Raw genomic sequence first — 22366 nt, forward strand, 5'->3', positions numbered from 1 at the left:
AGCAACCATTCACACACCTATAACCAAACAGAGCAAAGCCTACCAACCAGTAGGCTTAACTGGAGATTCCAGTATGATTTCCTGTTTTTGTGGTTGAGGAATGCAGACTCAAAATATAGTGCACCCAACCCTAGACGGTATGATTATGTGCCCTTCAAGTCTACAGCGTGAGAGTGAAAAAGGAGTTGCTTACCTGTTTACTGGGTTTACATCAATAGGACGCTATGTATGTGATAAAAGAATCTTAATTAACATACTCACGAATATCATTAAACCAAGTCAGGCTTTATTTACTTGCAAGGAGACAGATCTAACTGAAGTCAGAAGGTTGTCTGACTAAAATCCTCCCTGCATCTCTTATACATTTTCTATGTGCAGGGATACAAAGGAAACTTGTGTGTCTATCAACACTTTCATATTTTCTTAACATGTTACTGACATTCATTTGCATTGATAGAATTGCTAAGCATAGAGTTCCCACACAACAGCTGTTCTATAGTCCCCTCAGGCAATGGCAGAAATCCAACATTAGCTCCCCAGCAAGTGTCTACAGAGAGCCCTCTCTAGCGGTAAGCAATTCAGCCTTCTCTGCTGACAATTAGCCAAAGTAGTGGGTACTCAAATGATAGCTGCCCCTTCTATGACTAGCCTACAGGTTTTCTAAGGTAAATGAAGTGTTGCAGCACTTCAAAGGAACCTTCAGATTGTAAAGGTGTGGACTGATGATCAGGTTGCTGCTGATCAGGTTGCTGCTTAGCAATTAGTGATGAAGATACTAGTTGTCAGTCAACATCCTTTCATCAAGTCCTTAAACGGGATCCATCAGGCAGTAGAAGCAACATATTCCAGTCTGCCAGCCAAACAGTTGAGAAAACGTGGGATACAAATGCAACAAATAAACAATGATTTGCAAGTACACTCTCTCCAAGCGTTTGAGTTGAGACATAACAGGATTGGCAACACAACTATATCCTTTGAAGAAAAATAAATCCAAGCTCTTTATGTTGCATTCACAGTACATGAATGAACTGCATGTTTAGATACTATATGAAGCTCAGCCTTTGGTGGTCACCACTCCCTTTTGGAATGCCTTATCTCATACCTTAAAGAGGCCTCTAGGCTTCATTTTAAATCCAGTTTAACACGCAACTTGTTCAAGTTGGCTTTTTCTGTAGTCTGTGAAGCCCCTGGGCTGACATTCTGAATCAGGCACAAAGCTGTAGTTTTTCATCAGTTTCCACCTGTAGTTGATTACTTGGGGGTGGGGGGGCACATTTTAGGATAACTCTGAAAACCGCAACTTGGGAGGCTTGGTCATTGTGGTGATGGTCCAATGTCAGGGATCATATATTTGATGTATTGTCACTGATTTAGACAAAGTGATACTTGTGAATCACTTTGCCTAAATCAAAGTGACAAAACATCAAATGCCTTAAATTTAAATTTCAGTTCCATATATGCCATGCTTGCTCTCCCTTTTGGCTATTTAGTCTTGAGAAAAAAAATTAGAAGCATGATAGGTGGTGGGTTCACCTCGTCTGCTTATTCTTTAACAACCAATCTTAGAAAAATATTGCAGTTCAGATCGTTAAAAACCTCTCTTCAGGAAAATTTGTGAATACATGATTTAGAAATGTTATTTGTGATACTCTGTAAATTCCTAGGTATGCCTAGCTTCTTTACCTGTTAACTGCACAGAACTCTTACTAGGAAAGTGTGGGCTATAAAAGCCCATTGTATTGCATTGCATGTTCTTTCAAGTCTTGTTGTCTATCAGGAAGAGGATGATTTGTATCAAATTCATCTTTGATGCTATTTCAGAGGATTTGTTCCAAATCTGAGATCCAAGCCTAATTTTCTTGGAAACAAATTCAGAAGTAGAAGCCCAGGTTTCTTCCCAAGGTATCAGTTCTCACTGCCTTCTTGAATTAAGGAGTCTACTTCCCTCTGGATGATTCAGCAGCCAGTCTTCAAGGTTGGAGAAGGACATGCTAGCAGAGTTTTCTGGAGTATCACCCTGCACCCATGGGAAACAATCCTCTGTATTATGCCCACATTATTTTTCTTCCAGATCTGAATAAGCGTTAACACTGGTGGGAGGCAGAGCACATTTCAGAAGAGAATTATGCCAAGTGACTCCAAAAAAAACAAAAACCCAGATGTATGGTCTGTTTGGGGCCCTTTTTGTATCCTCTGAAGTCACATAGAGGCACAGACTGCAGCAGTCACAAACAGGGTTGCATCCTCAAGATTAACAGAGTGGCCCATCACCATCATGAGTGTCTGAAGACTGAGCTGTTATGGCAAGTGCTTCCATTTTGCACCCAGAGATTCACCTGTGCATGTAAGTAGTAAATTTAAAACAGACAAAATATTTCTTCGATCAACGTGTAATTAAACTCTGGAATTTGTCAGATGTGGTAAAAGCAGTTAGCTTCTCAGGGTTTAAAAAAAGGTTTGGATAAATTCCTACAAGGAAAGTCCATAAGGTATTACTAAGACAACTTGGGAAAATTCATTGCTTATCGCAGGAACAAGCAGCATACAATTTGTCTTTTGGGGTCTTGTCAGGTACTTGTGACCTGGATTTGCCACTGTTGCTTGAGGATACTGGGCTTGATTGACCTTCGGTCTGTCCCAGTATGGTGATGCTTATGTTATGTTCTTGCAAGCTGTCCTCATGCATTTTCCTTGCATTTTCCCCCCCGAGACCCTTCTACCCACTACATTGTGGAACAGCAGGGTTCCTCAAGACCTGTGTGTACCTGTAGTCAGTATTCCCCTCAAGTTGGGCAACAATGCACTCTAGTTCTACAGTGAAGGTTGAGGGTCCGGGGCCCAAATGAAGGCTTCTTCAAACCTAGCTAAAAAATATCCTCAGGCTAAGCCCAAGTGAAGCAATTTCTTATACTTTAACTGGATAATTTACATGCTATCTACTTCAAGTACTAAAATTGTTAGTTTCCATTTTTTTTCTTGTCACAAAGCGGATTTGGCTTCAGGAGCCCTGTAATTGGTATCAAATCCCAGTCTGTCAAGGGTGACAGTCTCAGCCCTTATCTTCCTTGCATTACCAAGTTTTAGTGTATGTGAGTGGTGTATTGGCATCCAGGGTTTCTCTGACCATCTGCAGGACTCACTTTCTCAATTTAAACTTTTTCCTAGCAAATGATTTCTTTGGGGGAAGTGCTGGTGGTTTTTACTACTATGAGAGGAATTTAATATTTCCACAACAGGTAGAAACCTAAAAACAGAAAATGAAGGCATATAAAGACCATACATCCTGTCCAGTGTGACCTTTCATACCATCTGCTATCCCTTCCTCTCTCAACTAAGTATATGATCTCTTTCTTGAATTCAAAGTCAGTCTTAATCTTCTCCACTGGGAGGCTGTTACACAAATTAACCACCCTTTCCATGTAGACGTATCTTCTTAGGTTACTCCAGAGTTTGTCCTCTTTCAGTTTCATCTTATGCCCCCTCATTCCAGAGCTTCCTGTGCATTTATGCCACAGAGATATTTAATGTTTCTATCATATCTCCCCTCTCTTACCTCTTTCATACATACATATTGAGATCTTTATAACAACTGACCATTTTAGTGGCCACCCTCTGGAACTCTATCCTATTTATATCTTTTGAAGATGTAGTCTCCAGAATTGTACACAGTACTCTAAATGAAGTCTCAGACTTATACAGATGCATCATTACCTCCTTTTTACTGCTAGTCATTCTTCTCCTTGTGTACCCAAACATCCTGGCTTTTGCTGCCACCTTGCTGCCCGTTTGGTCTGTTTGTATTTAGTTTTGATTTTTTTTTTGTTAATATTGTGAATGTTTAATTGTAAACTGCCTAGAACATTGTGGATTGAGCAGGTTATAAGTTTTAAAATAAATAAGATTAGATACAAATCACCCCCCAAGTCCTGCTCCTTTTTCATGCACTAAGTACTTCACCTCTATACTGTACCACTCAGGTTTTTGTAGCCCAGATACATAACCCTGCATTTGTGTTGCTTTATAAAGGTTTAATTACCAGAGATCCACAAGCTACCTTTTCTTTAAAGAGACTCAACTTACCTGTCACTGTTTCGTCATCTGATCCCCGCAAGACTTCAAAACTCATCTCTGCATCTTCTGTCTCCTCCTCAATGGTTCTTGGAAGCTCTACTTCTTCATTTAGCAGATTTGCCTTCCCACAAGTCCACTTTGATGTCTTCTCTGCTTTTTCTTTTAGAATACCAACACCAGATGCTTTTTTGGTGCTCTTCTGGCGCCTCCTAGGGACAGTTAAACTGTCATCAGATGCACTGCTGTTGTGGATGTTCTCTGCAGTCTTCACCTTGTTTGCTGTAGCACCGTTCTCAGGTTTCCGAGCTTTTCTCAGGCTTGATCGAGTGTTGGCAGCCTGATCTTCACGATTCCTGCTGGAGAAGGGTGCATCTCCCCCTGCAGTAGGGCCTTTTCCCAGCATGTCATTTTCTTCTGCACCTGGAACCTCTAGATCATCATCACTGAACATGACCTAAAAGGATAAAGACAGCATTAGATGCAGCAGAACAAGGGTAAAACTAAAGATTAGTCAATTAGATATTATTGTACTATTTTAAACATTTTTGAAAATTGAATTCTATATGCTTTTCTGAAATTTTAATACTATATATGTGTATATGTAGTATGAATTATATGTTTTATAATACAAAATTGCAAGATACAATTGTATTTCAATTTTTGTAAGCTGCTCTGTATGTCCAATGAGACAAAAGGGCAGGACATTTACCGTTATCCTAGTTTTCAGTTTACCCTTTTTAGTGAAATAGATGGAGCAGATTTTGTTACAGCTGCTGAAACTATATTGGCCTGTATTTTCCCCTTGATCAGCAACAGTTTTTGCAAATAGTAGTGTAAAGATCCTTATGGTGTGTGTGTTCGATAAGCTATTAAGAGGACACTGGCTTTGTAATATTTCTAGATTTATTTGTTGCATTTGTATCCCACATTTTCCCACCTATTTGCGGGTTCAGTATGGCTTACAATATCAGCTGACTGATTTGGTACATCATCAATTATATTAGTACAATGGACACAGACATTTGGATTGGTTCTGTAGTCTTGCAGTGGTTCTAGTCTTATTTAGGAGACCAGGAGGGAGACACAGGTTCACCACCCTCCATGCTGCTATTTAACATCTATCCAAAGCTGGTATGTGATACACTTCACTTATAGTACGCACTATTGTTTGTATGCAGACAAGCTGTTTTATGTACCCCTTTTCTATCCAAGGTGTGCAGTTATCAGTGAGTTTTCAAGTAGCTATACATTTGTTGGGGAAATGTGGGTTGTCTGTCAATTATAGCAAGGCTGAAATTCTATTTCATATCATCCCTCCTTTTTAGCAGCAACAGTATTAGGGATAGAGACCAAGGCTATGGAGTGTATGCCAAACCTTTGAGTCTAACCTATTTTCCTACTGTCAGAGTCCGCCTTTAACTATGCATAGTAAATCTAAGAAATTTAATTACAGAAACCTACATAAAGAAATATCCTAAGATCACAAAATGTATCTGAAGTCTGAACAAAGAACCTGAATAAAAAAGTATAAAATGATAAAAGGAAAAATTATATCTAACCTGCTAATTTCCTTTCAAGTCTCTCCAGACCATTCCTGACAAGTAGGTATATGACCTTCTACCAGCACATGGGGAGACTGAACTACTAAGTGACATCACCCTATAAGGTCCTGGTCAACTCTGAGCCAGCCAGTATTTCTACTGACCAAGCAAGATGGTATAAAGAGCAAATCCAACAACCCAGTGGAGGAAGGAATTAACCAGAACCCCCCCCCCCCCCCCTTTTTTTTTTTTTTTTTTTTTTTTTTTTTAACTTGGAACCTTCAGCAGCCTGGAATTTTTTTTTTTTTTTTAATATCAGGGACCATCATCACCTCCAGACCTTCGGAACAAAAAGGCCTAAGAATCCCACTGATAACATCTGGGAGGGTTCAGGAAGGCCTGGAGAGTCTTGAGGAAAGAAAATTAGCAGATCTAATTTCTCCTTCCTTATATCCCCAGACTATTCCCAACAAGTGGGAAGTACAAAAGCAGAACTCACAGAGGGCATGACACTGACAATCCCCGAGCCAACTCTCCAGCACAAAGGCTGCCTCCTACCTCAACCATATAACCAGCCAGAAAAACTTCAAAGGAATGAAGGGTTGACTGCCCTTCAAATAACCCAAGCAGGAATCAGGCAACAGTCTACCCAAAGCCTGAGCCCTAGGAAAAAGTGCTTTCAGGTGACATTAGTGGGTCTTTCTAGCGATCAAGCTCTTCTTGAGCAGCCCTTCTCACCTAGAGAGATACAGTGGGCTATTAAAGGATTAGCAGGGGGCAAGGCGGATTGGATGGCTTTAGTTTTACAAGTTGTTTTGTGGGGAGATGAGTCCCCTTCTTCTCAGGGTTTACTCTATCTTGTCAGGATGTTTGTCCTCATTTTCGGATTTTCTTGTATTGTTCTGTTTTTTGATGGGGCAATATAGCCTTTTTGTATATTTTCTTTGCAATATATATTTTTTGTAGCAATAAAAGAAAGCAGCAGGTGTTTGCTGCTTGTATCTAGCCAGCTGCTCTCACCATTGGGCTGACCCCAAAAAGGAGACCGACCCAGACAGGGAATACAATGAGAGACAGGAAAAGCCTGTAAGACCATATTTTCCTTCCTTTTAATGGTCATTTATTTATTTATTGCATTTGTATCCCACATTTTCCCACCTATTTGCAGGCTCAATGTGGCTTACATAGTTTTGTTAACACAGTTAATCCTGGATGTCAGGTACAGTTATTATTGTGCAGAGATTAATTAAGGGAAGAAAGTAGAGAGAAGGAAGGAAGGAATTTATTAGGTATAGTAGAAGGTGGGTTTTCAGAAGTGGATTAGTGAGGTTCTGGGTTTTCATTTTAGGCTTTTTTGAAGAAATATGTCTTGAGGGATTTGCAAAAGAAAGTTTCGTTGATTGTTTTCAGGTCTCTAAGGTAATGCATTCCATAACTTCGTGCTCATGTAAGAGAAGGTGGTAGCATGCATCAGCTTGTATTTTAGTCCTTTGCAGCTGGGGAAGTGCAGGTTGAGAAATTTGCGAGATTATTTTGTGGATTTGATATACTGCTTTTCTGTGGTACAACCAAGGTAGAGTTACCATATGGCTCCAGAAAAAGGAGGACACATTGATCCAGTCCGGGTTTTACTTCCATTGAAACCAATGGAAGTAAAACCCAGACTGGCTCAATCTGTCCTCCTTTTTCTGGAGCCATATGGTAATCCTAACCGGTAGTTTACATACATAATATGAAGGAACTTTCTATGTCCCTACTTGGTCATAATCTAAGTTTTATATCAAGGGCAATGGAGGGTTAAGCAACTTGCTCAGGGTGAGAATCAAATTTGGTTACCCAGATTCTCAGACCACTGCAATTAACCATTAAGCTAAGGCTGCCAACTGGATCCAGATCCACAGGACAGGGCTGATCCAGTCCTAGGTTTATCCCATTGCATATAGGGACTTGTAGTCTTACTTTTCTTAACAAATGTAATACAAGTCTATGAATGGAATGGGGTAAACCCAGGACTGGATCAACCCTGTCCTGAGAATCTGGATCCAGTTGGCAGACTTACATTAGGCTATTCCTCCACTGCTAATCTGAAGGAGTTGAACCAGGGTCCCCTGGTTCCAAACATTAGGCAGCTATTGCACTCCAGGTGAAAAGTAGCCCATAAAAACAAAACAAAACAAAAGAACAAAAAAAAAAAAACTGCAACAAACTGAAGCAGCTGGAGAATGTAACTCCGAGAGCACTCCAGACAAAAAGAAAAGGTTCCCGTTAGCCAATAAGCAAGCTCGAGGCACCAGGAAATTTTGCAGAGCCTGTCAAGGAGCCTCTGTTAGAAATGGGAGGCAAAGGCTTTAAAGGCAGCAAAAACTCTGGGGAGGACAGACTCACCTGCTCCCGCATCTTGCAAGATAATACAGGATACAGCTTACTCTGCACAGAGGAAAGCGTGCCCAAAATATAGTAACATAGTAGATGACGGCAGAAAAAGACCTGCATGGTCCATCTAGTCTGCCCAAGATAAACTCATAAGTACATAAGTAGTGCCATACTGGGAAAGACCAAAGGTCCATCCAGCCCAGCATCCTGTCACCGACAGTGGCCAATCCAGGTCAAGGGCACCTGGCACGCTCCCCAAACGTAAAAACATTCCAGACAAGTTATACCTAAAAATGAGGAATTTTTCCAGTCCATTTAATAGCGGTCTATGGACTTGTCCTTTAGGAATCTATCTAACCCCTTTTTAAACTCCGTCAAGCTAACCGCCCGTACCACGTTCTCCGGCAATGAATTCCAGAGTCTAATTACACGTTGGGTGAAGAAAAATTTTCTCCGATTCGTTTTAAATTTACCACACTGTAGCTTCAACTCATGCCCTCTAGTCCTAGTATTTTTGGATAGCGTGAACAGTCGCTTCACATCCACCCGATCCATTCCACTCATTATTTTATACACTTCTATCATATCTCCCCTCAGCCGTCTCTTCTCCAAGCTGAAAAGCCCTAGCCTTCTCAGCCTCTCTTCATAGGAAAGTCGTCCCATCCCCACTATCATTTTCGTCGCCCTTCGCTGTACCTTTTCCAATTCTACTATATCTTTTTTGAGATACGGAGACCAGTACTGAACACAATACTCCAGGTGCGGTCGCACCATGGAGCGATACAACGGCATTATAACATCCGCACACCTGGACTCCATACCCTTCCTAATAACACCCAACATTCTATTCGCTTTCCTAGCCGCAGCAGCACACTGAGCAGAAGGTTTCAGCGTATCATCGACGACGACACCCAGATCCCTTTCTTGATCCGTAACTCCTAACGCGGAACCTTGCAAGACGTAGCTATAATTCGGGTTCCTCTTACCCACATGCATCACTTTGCACTTGTCAACATTGAACTTCATCTGCCACTTGCACGCCCATTCTCCCAGTCTCGCAAGGTCCTCCTGTAATCGTTCACATTCCTCCTGCGACTTGACGACCCTGAATAATTTTGTGTCATCGGCGAATTTAATTACCTCACTAGTTATTCCCATCTCTAGGTCATTTATAAATACATTAAAAAGCAACGGACCCAGCACAGACCCCTGCGGGACCCCACTAACTACCCTCCTCCACTGAGAATACTGGCCACGCAATCCTACTCTCTGCTTCCTATCTTTCAACCAGTTCTTAATCCATAATAATACCCTACCTCCGATTCCATGACTCTGCAATTTCTTCAGGAGTCTTTCGTGCGGCACTTTGTCAAACGCCTTCTGAAAATCCAGATATACAATATCAACCGGCTCCCCATTGTCCACATGTTTGCTTACCCCCTCAAAAAATGCATTAGATTGGTGAGGCAAGACTTCCCTTCACTAAATCCGTGCTGACTTTGTCTCATCAGTCCATGTTTTTGTATATGCTCTGCAATTTTATTCTTAATAATAGCCTCCACCATCTTGCCCGGCACCGACGTCAGACTCACCGGTCTATAATTTCCCGGATCTCCTCTGGAACCTTTCTTAAAAATCGGAGTAACATTGGCTACCCTCCAGTCTTCCGGTATTACACTCGATTTTAGGGACAGATTGCATATTTCTAACAGTAGCTCCGCAAGTTCATTTTTAGTTCTATTAATACTCTGGGATGAATACCATCAGGTCCCGGTGATTTACTACTCTTCAGCTTGCTGAACTGACCCATTACATCCTCCAAGGTTACAGAGAATTTGTTTAGTTTCTCCGACTCCCCCGCTTCAAATATTCTTTCCGGCACCGGTGTCCCCCCCAAATCCTCCTCGGTGAAGACCGAAGCAAAGAATTCATTTAATTTCTCCGCTACGGCTTTGTCCTCCTTGATCGCCCCTTTAACACCATTTTCGTCCAGCGGCCCAACCGACTCTTTGGCCGGTTTCCTGCTTTTAATGTATCTAAAAAAGTTTTTACTATGTATTTTTGCTTCCAACGCTAATTTCTTCTCAAAGTCCTTTTTTGCCCTCCTTATCTCCGCTTTGCATTTGGCTTGGCATTCCTTATGATCTATCCTGTTACTTTCAGTTGGTTCTCTTCTCCACTTTCTGAAGGATTGTTTTTTGGCTCTAATGATTTCCTTTATCTTACTGTTTAGCCACGCCTGCTGACGTTTAGTCTTTTTTCCCTTTTTTCTAATACGTGGAATATATTTGTCCTGAACCTCCAGGATGGTGTTTTTAAACAGCATCCACGCCTGATGCAAGTTTTTTTACTCTGCGAGCTGCTCCTTTCAGTCTTTTTTTCACCATTTTTCTCATTTTGTCGTAATCACCTTTTCTATAGTTAAACGCTAGCGTACTTGATTTCCTAGTTTCACTTCCTTCAATGCCAATATCAAAACCGATCATATTATGATCACTGTTATCAAGCGGCCCTCGTATCGTTACCCCCTGCACTAGATCATGAGCACCACTAAGGACTAAGTCTAGTATTTTTCCTTCTCTTGTCGGCTCCTGAACTAGCTGTTCCATGAAGCTGTCTTTGATTTCATCAAGAAATCTTATGTCCCTTGCGTGTACAGATGTTACATTAACCCAGTCTATATGCGGGTAATTGAAATCCCCCATTATTATTGTGTTGCCCAGTTTGTTTGCGTCCCTGATTTCCTTTAACATTTCCGCATCCGTCTGTTCGTCCTGGCCAGGCGGACGGTAGTACACTCCTATCACTATCCTTTTCCCCTTTGCACATGGAATTTCAATCCACAGTGATTCCAAGGAGTGTTTTGCTTCCTGCAGAATTTTCAATCTATTTGATTCAAGGCTCTCGTTAATATACAATGCTACCCCTCCACCAATCCGATTCACCCTATCACTACGATATAATTTGTACCCCGGTATGACAGTGTCCCACTGGTTATCCTCCTTCCACCAGGTCTCAGAGATGCCTATTATATCTAATTTTTCATTTAGTGCAATATATTCTAACTCCCCCATCTTATTTCTTAGGCTCCTGGCATTCGCATATAGACATTTCAAACTATGTTTGTTGTTCCTAAGTACATCATGCTTAGTACTTGACAGTATTAATTGGCAATCTTTTGTCTGAATTTGTACCTGTCTTTTTCAGGGCACAGACCGTATAAGTCTGCCCAGCAGTATTTCCCGCCTCCCAACCACCAGTCCCGTCTCCCATCACCGGCTCTGGTACAGACCATATAAGTCTGCCCTCCCCTATCCTAGCCTCCCAACCACCAACCCTTCTTCCCCCCACCTGCTCCGCCACCCAATTTCAGCTAAGCTTCTGAGGATCCATTCCTGCTGCACAGGATTCCTTTATGTATATCCCACACGTTTGAATTCCGTTACCGTTTTCATCTCCACCACCTCCCGCGGGAGGGCATTCCAAGCATCCACCACCCTCTCCGTGAAAAAATACTTCCTGACATCTTTTTTGAGTCTGCCCCCCTTCAATCTCATTTCATGTCCTCTCGTTCTACCGCCTTCCCATCTCCGGAAAAGATATTTTTGCGGATTAATACCTTTCAAGTATTTGAACGTCTGTATCAAATCACCCCTGTTCCTCCTTTCCTCCAGGGTATACATGTTCAGGTCAGCAAGTCTTTGGTCATACGTCTTGGAACGCAAATCCCATCCCATTCTCGTAGCTTTTCTTTGCCCCGCTTCCATTTTTTTTAACATCCTTCGCAAGGTAAGGCCTCCAAAACTGAACACAATACTCTAGGTGGGGCCTCACCAACAACTTGTACAGGGGCATCAACACTTCCTTTCTTCTGCTGATCACACCTCTCTCTATATACAGCCTAGCAACCTTCTCGCTACGGCCACCGCCTTGTCACACTGTTTCGTCGCCTTCAACTGCTCCCTCAGAGGGATGTCAGCTGAAAGCCTGCTGTGCATCAGAAACTGAACGCCCTACCATTGCATTACTGCTAGCCAGACTCAACTATGCGCTCATGCAGCAAAGGCCTCTAGCAAAGGACACAAGGTGCCATGTGCTACAAGCAGGGGTTGCCATGTCTTCAAAGGGCAGGTCACAGCAAGTCCTCCTCACATCCCTTCTGAAAAGTCTAGAGCAAAGGAGAAATTAGATCTTACCTGCTAATTTGCTTTCCTTTAGTGCCTCCGGACCGGACCAGGATTGGACTGATGGGTTGTGTTCACCTTCCAGCAGGTGGAGACTGAGAAAAAAAACTGACTCTAGAGAGTCAATAAGAGCCCTGGTCATGTGACCTTAGCCTCAGTATTTGACTAACAAAGCAGGAAAGAAAGACCTTCTGTGCCGTATGGAATCCTAGCAGCCACAAAGCACTTGGCAATGCCAAGTATTAGAGCTCACCAGCAACTCTAACCAGAGAAGTGGTATGGCCCCTTTTGTATTCGAGCTCACCAGCAACTCTCACCAGAGAAGTGGTATGGCCCCTTTTTTATTAGAGCTCACCAGCGACTCTCACCAGAGAAGTGGTATGGCCCCTTTTTTATTAGAGCTCACCAGCGACTCTCACCAGAGAAGTGGTATGGCCCCTTTTTTATTAGAGCTCACCAGCGACTCTCACCAGAGAAGTGGTATGGCCCCTTTTTTATTAGAGCTCACCAGCGACTCTCACCAGAGAAGTGGTATGGCCCCTTTTTTATTAGAGCTCACCAGCGACTCTCACCAGAGAAGTGGTATGGCTCACTTGTATTATAGCATACCAGCAACTCTCACTAGAGAAGAGGTATGTCTCAGTTGTATTATAGCTCACTATGAACTCCCACCAGAGCAGTGGTATAGACCACTTAAAGTTTTACATATACATACCACCAACTGAGCACCCTAGCAACTCTCACTAGAGAAAAGGTATGTCCCTCTCGCAGTAAAGCTTACTAGCAACTCCCACCAGATGGCTGACGAATTATAACTCACCAGCAACTCACAGCAGAGAAAAGGTAAGACCCTATTTAAAGTTCTCTCTCTATATATAAACCCATACATACCTATAGCTACATATAAATTCCAGCAACTGATATAAACCCATACATACCTATAGCTACATATAAATTCCAGCAACTGAGCCTACCAGCAAACTCCGACCAGAGACATGGCATGGCCCACTTAAAGGTCACTATATATAGTAGCAACTGGTTTTTTTTTTATTCTGTTGAAAACAAAAGACGAAACCTGGGAGGGGCCTGGTCCGGAGGGACTAAAGGAAAGCAAATTAGCAGGTAAGATCTAATTTCTCCTTCCTTAGCGTCCCTCCGGACCGGATCAGGATTGGACTGATGGGAAGTACCAAAGCAGTAATGTTACGGGACGGACCCTATGAAAACCCTGAGGGAATACTGGAGTTGCCAAGACCGCCTACTGGCGACAGGGACCATTCAATATACAAAGGACTTTGAGGGCCCCCAAAAGAAATCCCTCTGCAAAGGGACAACCGATTATCTAGTTGTGAAATGAATTTCATTACTGTAACTGTACCCCCGGAGAGAAGACAGTTAGGTCTGAATTTCCTAATGCAGCAAAATATAGTGAAGCAGAAACGACCAATACGTTACGCCGATCGGCTAGAAGGACTATCCCAGCGCCGAAAATGTTCAATAGTGGTGAAACACCATGTAACAGAAGGACAGGACAATCCCAACGCCGAAAAATGGGAAATAGTTGTGAAATACCATGTAACAGCTCCCTTAATTGGCAAGATCCCCGTTAATGTCGAAATCATTGAATCTGTTATCTTAAGATCACGAAGAAGACCCCATAACAGCAAGAAAAAACTGATTGAGAAAGATGAAAACATGACCTTCCGGGAGACAGAAAAGAAGGAACCAGAAGAAAAAACAGCTGCAACCTGCAGGTAAAGAAAAGAGAGAGAGAGACGCGGTCCGATGATGCAACTGCAGCCTAGTTACAATTACTGACGCAGCAAATCCTGTCTTAGCTCAACAAGGCCGTAGAAAAAAACCAAAGAAGACGACCAAAACAAACCTGATCTGAATGAAAGATGGGACTTTGGAACAGCAGGGCCTTGCTAACAGGAAGATGTAGAATAGACACCAAGAAAGACGCTAAAGATCCGCATATCCCGGATCTCAGGACCAATATGGAGCTGCCAGATCTACTGGGCCCCCGTGTGTCTCTCTCTCTTGTAAAAGACGACCCCAGAGAAAAAACGGAGGAAAGAGATAGAGAAGACTACCGCTGCAATAGGACACCTACCCCTGCCGCTGCCGAGGAGCCTGTGAGGACAAAGCGAAAGCAAAAGGTTGCAGAACTGAAGCGTCCCACTAAAGAACTATCAGCTGACCACGCTCATAAGGTGAGAGTCCATTCCTCTGAAACTAGGGAGAAACAAAAGAGAAAAATGCACTTAAATCTCGTTTTTTTTTTTTTTTTTTACTCCAACCACATGAAAAACAGAGCGACAGTAAGGCAAAAAACTACCCATGCTAATAAAGTCGCCTTCTGCCATATGAAGCATAGCCTCTACATTGATCTTTGAGAAAAGACATAGGCTGTCAAGGAATTGTCCAACAGACTCTCACAGAGAAAGAAACTCCTCTAGAAGTAAAGAAATTATTTAAATTTTGAAGAAATTGAAGAAGTGACAAGTTGCCCACTGAAAATGGGGTAGCCTGCCTAAGCAACAGGCACCCCAGCCACGGAAACTGCCAAGGAACGATAAAACATGTCCACTGTGCATATTAGAGAGACATACGTGCAGTAAGGATGCTTTAGCGTGTTCTTTTACAAAGAATGAGCCAGCATTACAACTAGGTGTGGTAACCTTAGTACTGTGGTGGTAGCGGTCGTTATGGTTGAAACACCAGAACAGAGTGCTGCACTATTGAGAAGAGCGAGACCACCTCAGGTGATCCGGATATGAGAGAATAGCAGAAAAATGTCAAGAAAAATATAGCCTAGGAAAGAACTCCAACAAATCGCTGTCATGGACAGTAACCTGAATAAAATGTCAAACAAAGAACGCAACCTAGGAGCTATATTTGAATCTGCACCACCTTAGTAGCCAGCCGTTCAGTCTAAGACTGGTCAACTTGCTTGGTAAAACGTTTTCCTGATGAGCCGGACATGTAGATACTGGAAAGTAGAATTCTCTCTTCCATAAGAACTACTGCCACCACTACCAAAAGCTTGGTAACAGTGGGAGTCACTGCTGCGAGATACAACGGCAGCGAAAATAATGGTGTCCCAGAATCTCAAACCGCATAAAACGTTTGGCAAGCGGTCCTGAAAGGAATATGTAGGTAAGTTGCCATCAGATCCAAGGATATTAAAAACAGTATGCCATATTCAAATGACTCCATAGAAAAAACATGTGACATGGAGAACGCGGTACCTTGAAAACAAACACAATAGGCTGCTTGCAAAGTCAAAAGCTTGAAGATCCAAGAACCGCAAACAAACAAAATAGGAGGATTACAAATCAAAAATCCTGAGGGTCCAAGAGCCGCTGTAGATTGCCCCCTACCGCACTAGCAGTGCAGCAAGGACAGGAAGACTCTAGAAAGACGGCTGAAAGAAAGTTGACAAAGCTAGAGACATAACAGTCTTGAAAAATCTGCAATGATTCCGCCTCAACTGTAGAAAGTAGAAACACGAATCCTGAACTACAAACTCCTACTTGTCTCTTACAGAGCTTGCAGTACCGTGATAGTGACAGGTAGCCTGTAAACATACGCGGAAACGAAACAGAACCAAGAGTAAGGAATAGCCTCCCCACTGAACAGAGAAAATACAGGCCCTTCTGAGCTGTAGAAAGTGAAAAAACAAGGGTCCTGAACTACCAAGCCTCACCTGATACAGGTAGGTGCTAGACTATTGGCCACATAGGAGCAGATAGCGACATGCATAAATAGTGTCATCCACATCTTACTTCCTCCCCTGAAACCAGAGAGGTGAGAATTGAACAAATTAAACATGTACCCATAGAAAGTAAGTTATGAGAAAAAATATACATCCAACAAGTATAATCCATACCAGGCAGAAAAAACTGCCTGTGACTGCTACTGCTGCAAGGATATTCTCAGTGTTTTTTTTTTTTTTTTTAATCTGGCTACTGTTACCAATATTATGATGCCCAGTCCGCCTTCCAGTGGTGAACCCGGACCGCTCCTGATGAGCTGGGCACTTGCGTTATCCGGAATGCACACCTGCACCACACTGCACTGTTGTTTGCCCTCGCCTCGGGGAGATAGGCATGAGCCGCCTGTGAGTCCAGCAGAGCTCCTATGAATTCTAGTTTTTGAACTGGAAGAAGATGGGACTTTGGATAATTTAGAACAAACCCTAATAGCTCCAGGAATTGAATAGTCATCTGCATGGACTGTAGAGCTCCTGTCTCGGATGTGTTCTTTACCAGCCAATCATCGAGGTAAGGGAACACATGCACCCCCAGTCTGCCTAGCGACGCTGAAACTACCACTAGGCATTTTGTAAACACCTGGGCACAGAAGCGAGACCAAAGGGCAGCACACAATACTGAAAGTGCTGTGTTCCCAGATGGAATCGCAGATACTTCATGTGAGCTGGAAGTATCGGGATGTGTGTATAAGCATCCTTTAAGTCCAGAGAGCATAGCCAATCGTTTTCCTGAATCATGGGAAGAAGGGTGCCCAGAGAAACCATCCTGAACTTTTCTCGGAACAGAAATTTGTTCAGGGCCCTTAGGTCTAGGATGGGACGCATCCCCCCTGTTTTCTTTTGCACAAGAAAGTACCTGGAATAGAATCCCAGCCCTTCTTGCCCTGGTGGAACGGGCTCGACCGCATTGGCGCTGAGAAGGGCGGAGAGTTCCTCTGCAAGTACCTGCCTGTGCTGGAAGCTGAAAGACTGAGCTCCTGGTGGGCAATTTGGAGGTCTGGAGATCAAATTGAGGGAGTACCCTAACCAGACTATTTGAAGAACCCACCGATCGGAGGTTATGAGAGGCCACCTTTGGTGAAAAAATTTTAACCTCCCCCTGACCGGTAGATCATCCGGCATAGGTATGGCAGCTATGCTCATTCGAAGCCAGTCAAAAGCCCGTCCCCTGCTTTTGCTAGGGAGCTGCAGGGACCGACCTGGGCGCACACTGTTGATGCGAACGAGCGCGCTGGGGCTGAGCCTGAGAAGGCTGTCGGGAAGGTGGAGTGGAGTGTACCTACGCTTATTGTAAGTATAGGGAACATTCCTCCTTCCCCGGAAAAAAACGTCTACCTGTTGAGGTAAATGCTGAAGGCGCCCAGTGGGAGAGCTTGTCGAGGGCGGTTTCCCGCTGGTGGAGCTGTTCTATCACCTGCTCGACCTTCTCGCCAAAAATATTATCCCCCCGGCAAGGGACATCCGCAAGCCGCTGCTGGGTCCGATTGTCCAGGTCAGAGGCACGCAGCCATGAGAGTCTGCACATCACTATACCTTGAGCAGTGGACATGGATGCAACATCAAAAGTGTCATAAGCATCCCTGGACATGAATTTACGACACGCCTTCAGCTGCCTGACCACCTCCTGAAAAGGCCTGGCGCGTGCTCCACAGGAAGCTTGTCCACCAAGTCTGCCAGTTGCTTCACATTGTTCTGCATATGAATGCTCGTGTAGAGCTGGTAAGACTGAATTTTGGACACGAGCATAGAGGACTGGTAGGCCTTCCTCCCAAAAGAGTCTGGGGTTCTAGATTATTGTCCTGGGGGCGCCGAGGCAAAATCCCTAAAACTCCTGGCTCTCTTGAGAGCGGAATCCACAACCATAGAGTCGTGAGGTAACTGCGTCCTCATCAACTCAGGTTCTCCGTGAATCCGATACTGGGACTCAGCTCTTTTGGGATGGTGAGATTAGTTAATGGTTTCATCCAGTTCCTAAGTAATGTCTCCTTAAGGACATTATGCAAAGGAGCAGTGGACAACTCCTTAGGTGGCAAAAGGATAGTCAAAGACCTCGAGCATCTCAGTCACCACAGGGAAGGGAACAGCCACAGACATCACCCGGACAAATGAAGAGAAAGAAAGACTCTCCAAGGGAGAAAGCTTTCTTTCTGGTGAAGGAGTGGGATCAGAGGGAAGATCACACGACTCCTCAGACGAGTAATATCTGGGATCCTCCTTTCCCCCCCCCCCCCCCCCCCCCCAAGAGGCATCCTCCTCGGTGTCGGACAAAAGTTCTCGAACTGCAGTCCGAAACCGGGCCCGTCTCTATGCCAAGGAACCACGTCCTCGATGACGACGTTGAGAGGTCGACTCCCGTGCTGGCGGCGATGAAACTCCTCCAATGATGTCGACGGGGAGTTGACCTGGGTGGCAGCCAATGCCGCAAGCGGCACCGGCGTTTGAGACCTCACCATGGGCGGAGAGCCAGCCGGCGCTTCCATCAACGGTACCGAGGGCGCAAGCACCCCCGGTACCGGCACAGACTGACACAGCGGCCCTTCCAGAAGGCCTGGAAGGATGGCTCGGATGCGCTCGTCCAGAGTGTCTGCCAAGAAAGGCTGTGGGACCGGTGCAGGAGTCGGAGGCAGAATCTGCAGAGGGCAAGGAGGCGGTACCAGGCTGTCCGATGACTGACACCTCTTGAATGGAGGGCGAGCGGTCCTCCTGGCGTAGACGCTTCTCGGGTGGCGAATCCTTCGAAGCCCTGGAGCTCCCACTACCGTGTCTAGAAGGAGACCAATGGCGATGCTTCTTAGCCTTCGCTCAAGGAACGGCATCGGTACCGACAAGGACGTGGAATCCACAAGCCTCCTCGGGGTCGGGTCCGAAAGAGGTCGGTCCCGATGGGCCTGCACAGCAGGAGCCATCGAGACAGGTGGAGACCCACTCGATGGCTCACTGCTCCCAGTGTGTGGTGGTCTCCGGACAGCCATTACCTGCGCGCTCCCAATATCGATGCCATCTCCGGTGCCGACATCGACGCCGAAGTGCCGGGCAAAGCTCCAAACAGACAGTCCCGCTGAGCTTGTCTCGATGCTTGTGCCCGCTTTTTAAGGCTGAGACACAACTTACATGCGTCTGGGCGATGGTCGGGCCCAAGGCACTAGATACACCACGCTTGGGGATCGGTACCTGAGATTGCCCGGCTGCACTTCTTGAAGCCGCTGGGAATCCTCGATGTCATAGACGTAAAAACAGCGGCGGCGAAGTCATTTCTCGATGGTGCCAAAACAGAAGGGCACAAAAATGAGAAGAGGGCCGCGACGGCAATGAAAAGAAACTTAAGGGAAACGAATCTAATATATAGGATACTAGTTTTTTTTTTAGAAACAGCTGAAAGAGCAAAAAAAGAAAAGAATGAAAAAAAAAAAGGCGGAAAACCCACGAAATGAAGGCTCTTTTCACAGGGGCATAGAGAGACAAAAACAGCCGCTCCCTTACAGCGGAAAGAAAAAGACTAAGCGGGACTCTCACGCGACAGGCAATAAGATGGCTGCGCGCGCTCGAAGGCTCTAGCAAACTTTTGTTGCTAGGAAGAATTCCGTTCTTCAGGGGCTGCCGTGGATGTCACCCAGTCGTGAGAACAAGCAGCCTGCTTGTCCTCGGAGAAATTCTATGCCGCGAGACATCATCGCGTGTTTTCATGACTACGCAGTGAAAGATACAGTATGGAAAAAGGCCCGTTCTTTGGGTGATATAATCTGGAATAATTGTAAAGTTAAGATATTTCAAGATTTGGCCAAGGCGACACTTCAACGAAGAAAGGGCTTCCGTGAAGTGACCGCCTACCTGCAAAAGGCGGGTCTAAGATATCGCTGGTTATACCCCTTTGGAGTGCAAATTTCTGTTGGTGCACAATCATGGAAAGTACAAACTGTTGCAGGGGCATGGAAGGCCCTTTTGGAGCTGTGATGTACAGACCTTCCTGCAGTAGAGTCAGCGGCCCACCTTCTGCTAAGTGGCAGAAGGTTCGAGGAGGTAGGAGGCGTCCAGCCCCAGATACTCAGTCTGGGCAAGAAGCCAATACTTGACTGATTCCGAGTCTGTCATATCACAAAATTATATTCACTGCAATATTTCACAGAAGATTATGTGGTGTGTATTGCTATGGGTTTGTCCAGGGAGGGTCATAATAATGGAATGGTGTGTGTAAGATGAGAGAGTGAGGAATGCAAAGTTTGGGGCTGGTATAGTTAGTGTGTTTGGGATGGTGGGGCGTACTGCCAGCGATGGCACACTTCCTCAGGGATTCAGCTGGTTGGGTGTAGACCTAGTCGATTGCAGGGGGTTTTGGGAAGGGTGGGTTCTTGGAATGTTAATGGGTTGAATGATCCAGGTAAGAGGAGTATTATCTTCTGTGAGTTGAAGCGTCTCATATGGGACGAGGTATTGCTACAAGAGCCTCATATTAAGAAGGATGTCCTACTGCTTCATTGCAGAGAGTATAGTGGGTGTTATACACTTGCAGATCCTGATGGGGGGGGGGGGGGGGGGGGAGGATACAGGAGGTTTAATGATTTATATTCGGGCTGGGATTCCCTTTGCCAAAGAGAAAGTATTTTGTGATGACTTGGGTAGATGTATTTTTTTTTTTTGGTTTTTTTTTTGTTACATTTGTACCCCGCGCTTTCCCACTCATGGCAGGCTCAATGCGGCTTAAATGGGGCAATGGAGGGTTAAGTGACTTGCCCAGAGTCACAAGGAGCTGCCTGTGCCTGAAGTGGGAATCGAACTCAGTTCCTCAGTTCCCCAGGACCAAAGTCCACCACCCTAACCACTAGGCCACTCCTCCAACCTGCAGTGAAGGGTTCTCTATATAATCAAAATGTCACTTTTATTAATCTTTATGCTCCTAATGTGAAACAGAGTGAATTTTTTGAGTCAATGTGGGTACCCCTTTCTCAATTTGCTGCAGGGAGAGTGATACTGGGAGGCGATTTCAACTCTACCCTATCACCTTTGGATCACTCGGGGGGGGGGGGGGGGAGGGGTAGGGGGCAGTGGTATGGCACATAGAGAGAAGCTTACACATTTAATTAAAGATCTAGATCTGCTTGATGTGTGGAGATTGAAACATCTGGGTCAACGTACCTATTCTTTCTATTCACATGCTCAAAAGGTTTATACACGAATTGACACACACTGGTGCAGTCGCTCTTTGTGGGGCCAGGTACAAAACACTGATATTGAGAGTATTCATGCTTCTGACCATGTCCCGGTGTGGGTTCATTTGCTGGGCTTAGGCGGGGAGGAGCGCCATACTTTTTGGAGTTTGAATGAATCCATTTTGGGGGATGTGGAATTTGATTTTGTTAAGCTGCCATACATGTGTGCTTGGGAAGGGACTTGGGATGTGAGTGAATGAATGGATGGCTATGTGTTTAGAGGTGGAAAAAAGCATCTGTGTTTTGATCAAAGCAAATGCTTATAAAGTGTTAAATAGATGGTATTACACACCAGACAGGTTAAAAATTATGTATCCTGGTTCTATAGACTCATGTGGGAGATGTCAGAAGGACACGGGGACATTTTTTTCATATATGGTGGACATGTGATCTTCAAAAAGAGCAGATCGTGTGAAAGGAAAAATATAATTTATTTCAAACGATATAACAATTTATGTAAATATATATTTACATAAATTGTTATATCGTTTGAAATAAATTATATTTTTCCTTTCACACGATCTGCTCTTTTTGTTTTCCATCTTGGAGTTTGCAGACCGTCTGCCTTTGTGCTTTCTTGGACATGTGATCTTCTACAGAACTTCTGGAAAGGTGTGGCTAGCCGTTTATCCACTGCAATAGACTCTCAGTTCCCTTGCGATCCAAAGTGGTGTCTTCTCGGCTGGGGAAATCACAGAGGGAAGAAATGGCAACGTCGGACTAAGAGGATTAGCCTTGCTGCTGCAAAACTTGTTATAGTGGCCTACTGGAAATGGAATAATGGTCCTATGATTGACAACTGGCTGTTGAGAATAAAATTGGTGGGAGATCTGGAGAAATTAACCGACCGCAGGCAAGGACGGTTTGATGCCACTGCGGAAAAATGGGTGCACCTGGAACAAATACAGGATAATTAAGCAATAAAGAGAGTGTGGGAGGGAAGAATCAAAAGCTTCCATTTGGTTATTATGGGAGTATAATTCAGTTGGTCTCATGGAAGAACTGATTGCCAAGGGTGGGGGGAGGGGGTGGTACTGTTATGGGGGTTACAATGTTAAATGTTGATGTGATATTACAGTGGGGGAAATAAGTATTTGATCCCTTGCTGATTTTGTAAGTTTGCCCACTGACAAAGACATGAGCAGCCCATAATTGAAGGGTAGGTTATTGGTAACAGTGAGAGATAGCACATCACAAATTAAATCCGGAAAATCA

General features: G+C 44.3%; 1 protein-coding gene across 2 annotated transcripts in view; it reads right to left on the reverse strand.

The window, feature by feature from the left end:
* The window catches only part of ESPL1 (extra spindle pole bodies like 1, separase), a 548935-nt gene that overhangs the window by 260476 nt on the left and 266093 nt on the right, over nt 1-22366 (reverse strand). For both annotated transcript variants that reach the window (XM_030198173.1, XM_030198172.1), the window contains exon 19: nt 4081-4525. In XM_030198173.1, the coding sequence (XP_030054033.1) occupies nt 4081-4525 (445 nt within the window). The remainder of the gene's footprint in view (nt 1-4080; nt 4526-22366) is intronic.

Source organism: Microcaecilia unicolor, chromosome 3 (assembly GCF_901765095.1).
Source record: "Microcaecilia unicolor chromosome 3, aMicUni1.1, whole genome shotgun sequence".
NCBI lineage: Eukaryota > Metazoa > Chordata > Amphibia > Gymnophiona > Siphonopidae > Microcaecilia > Microcaecilia unicolor.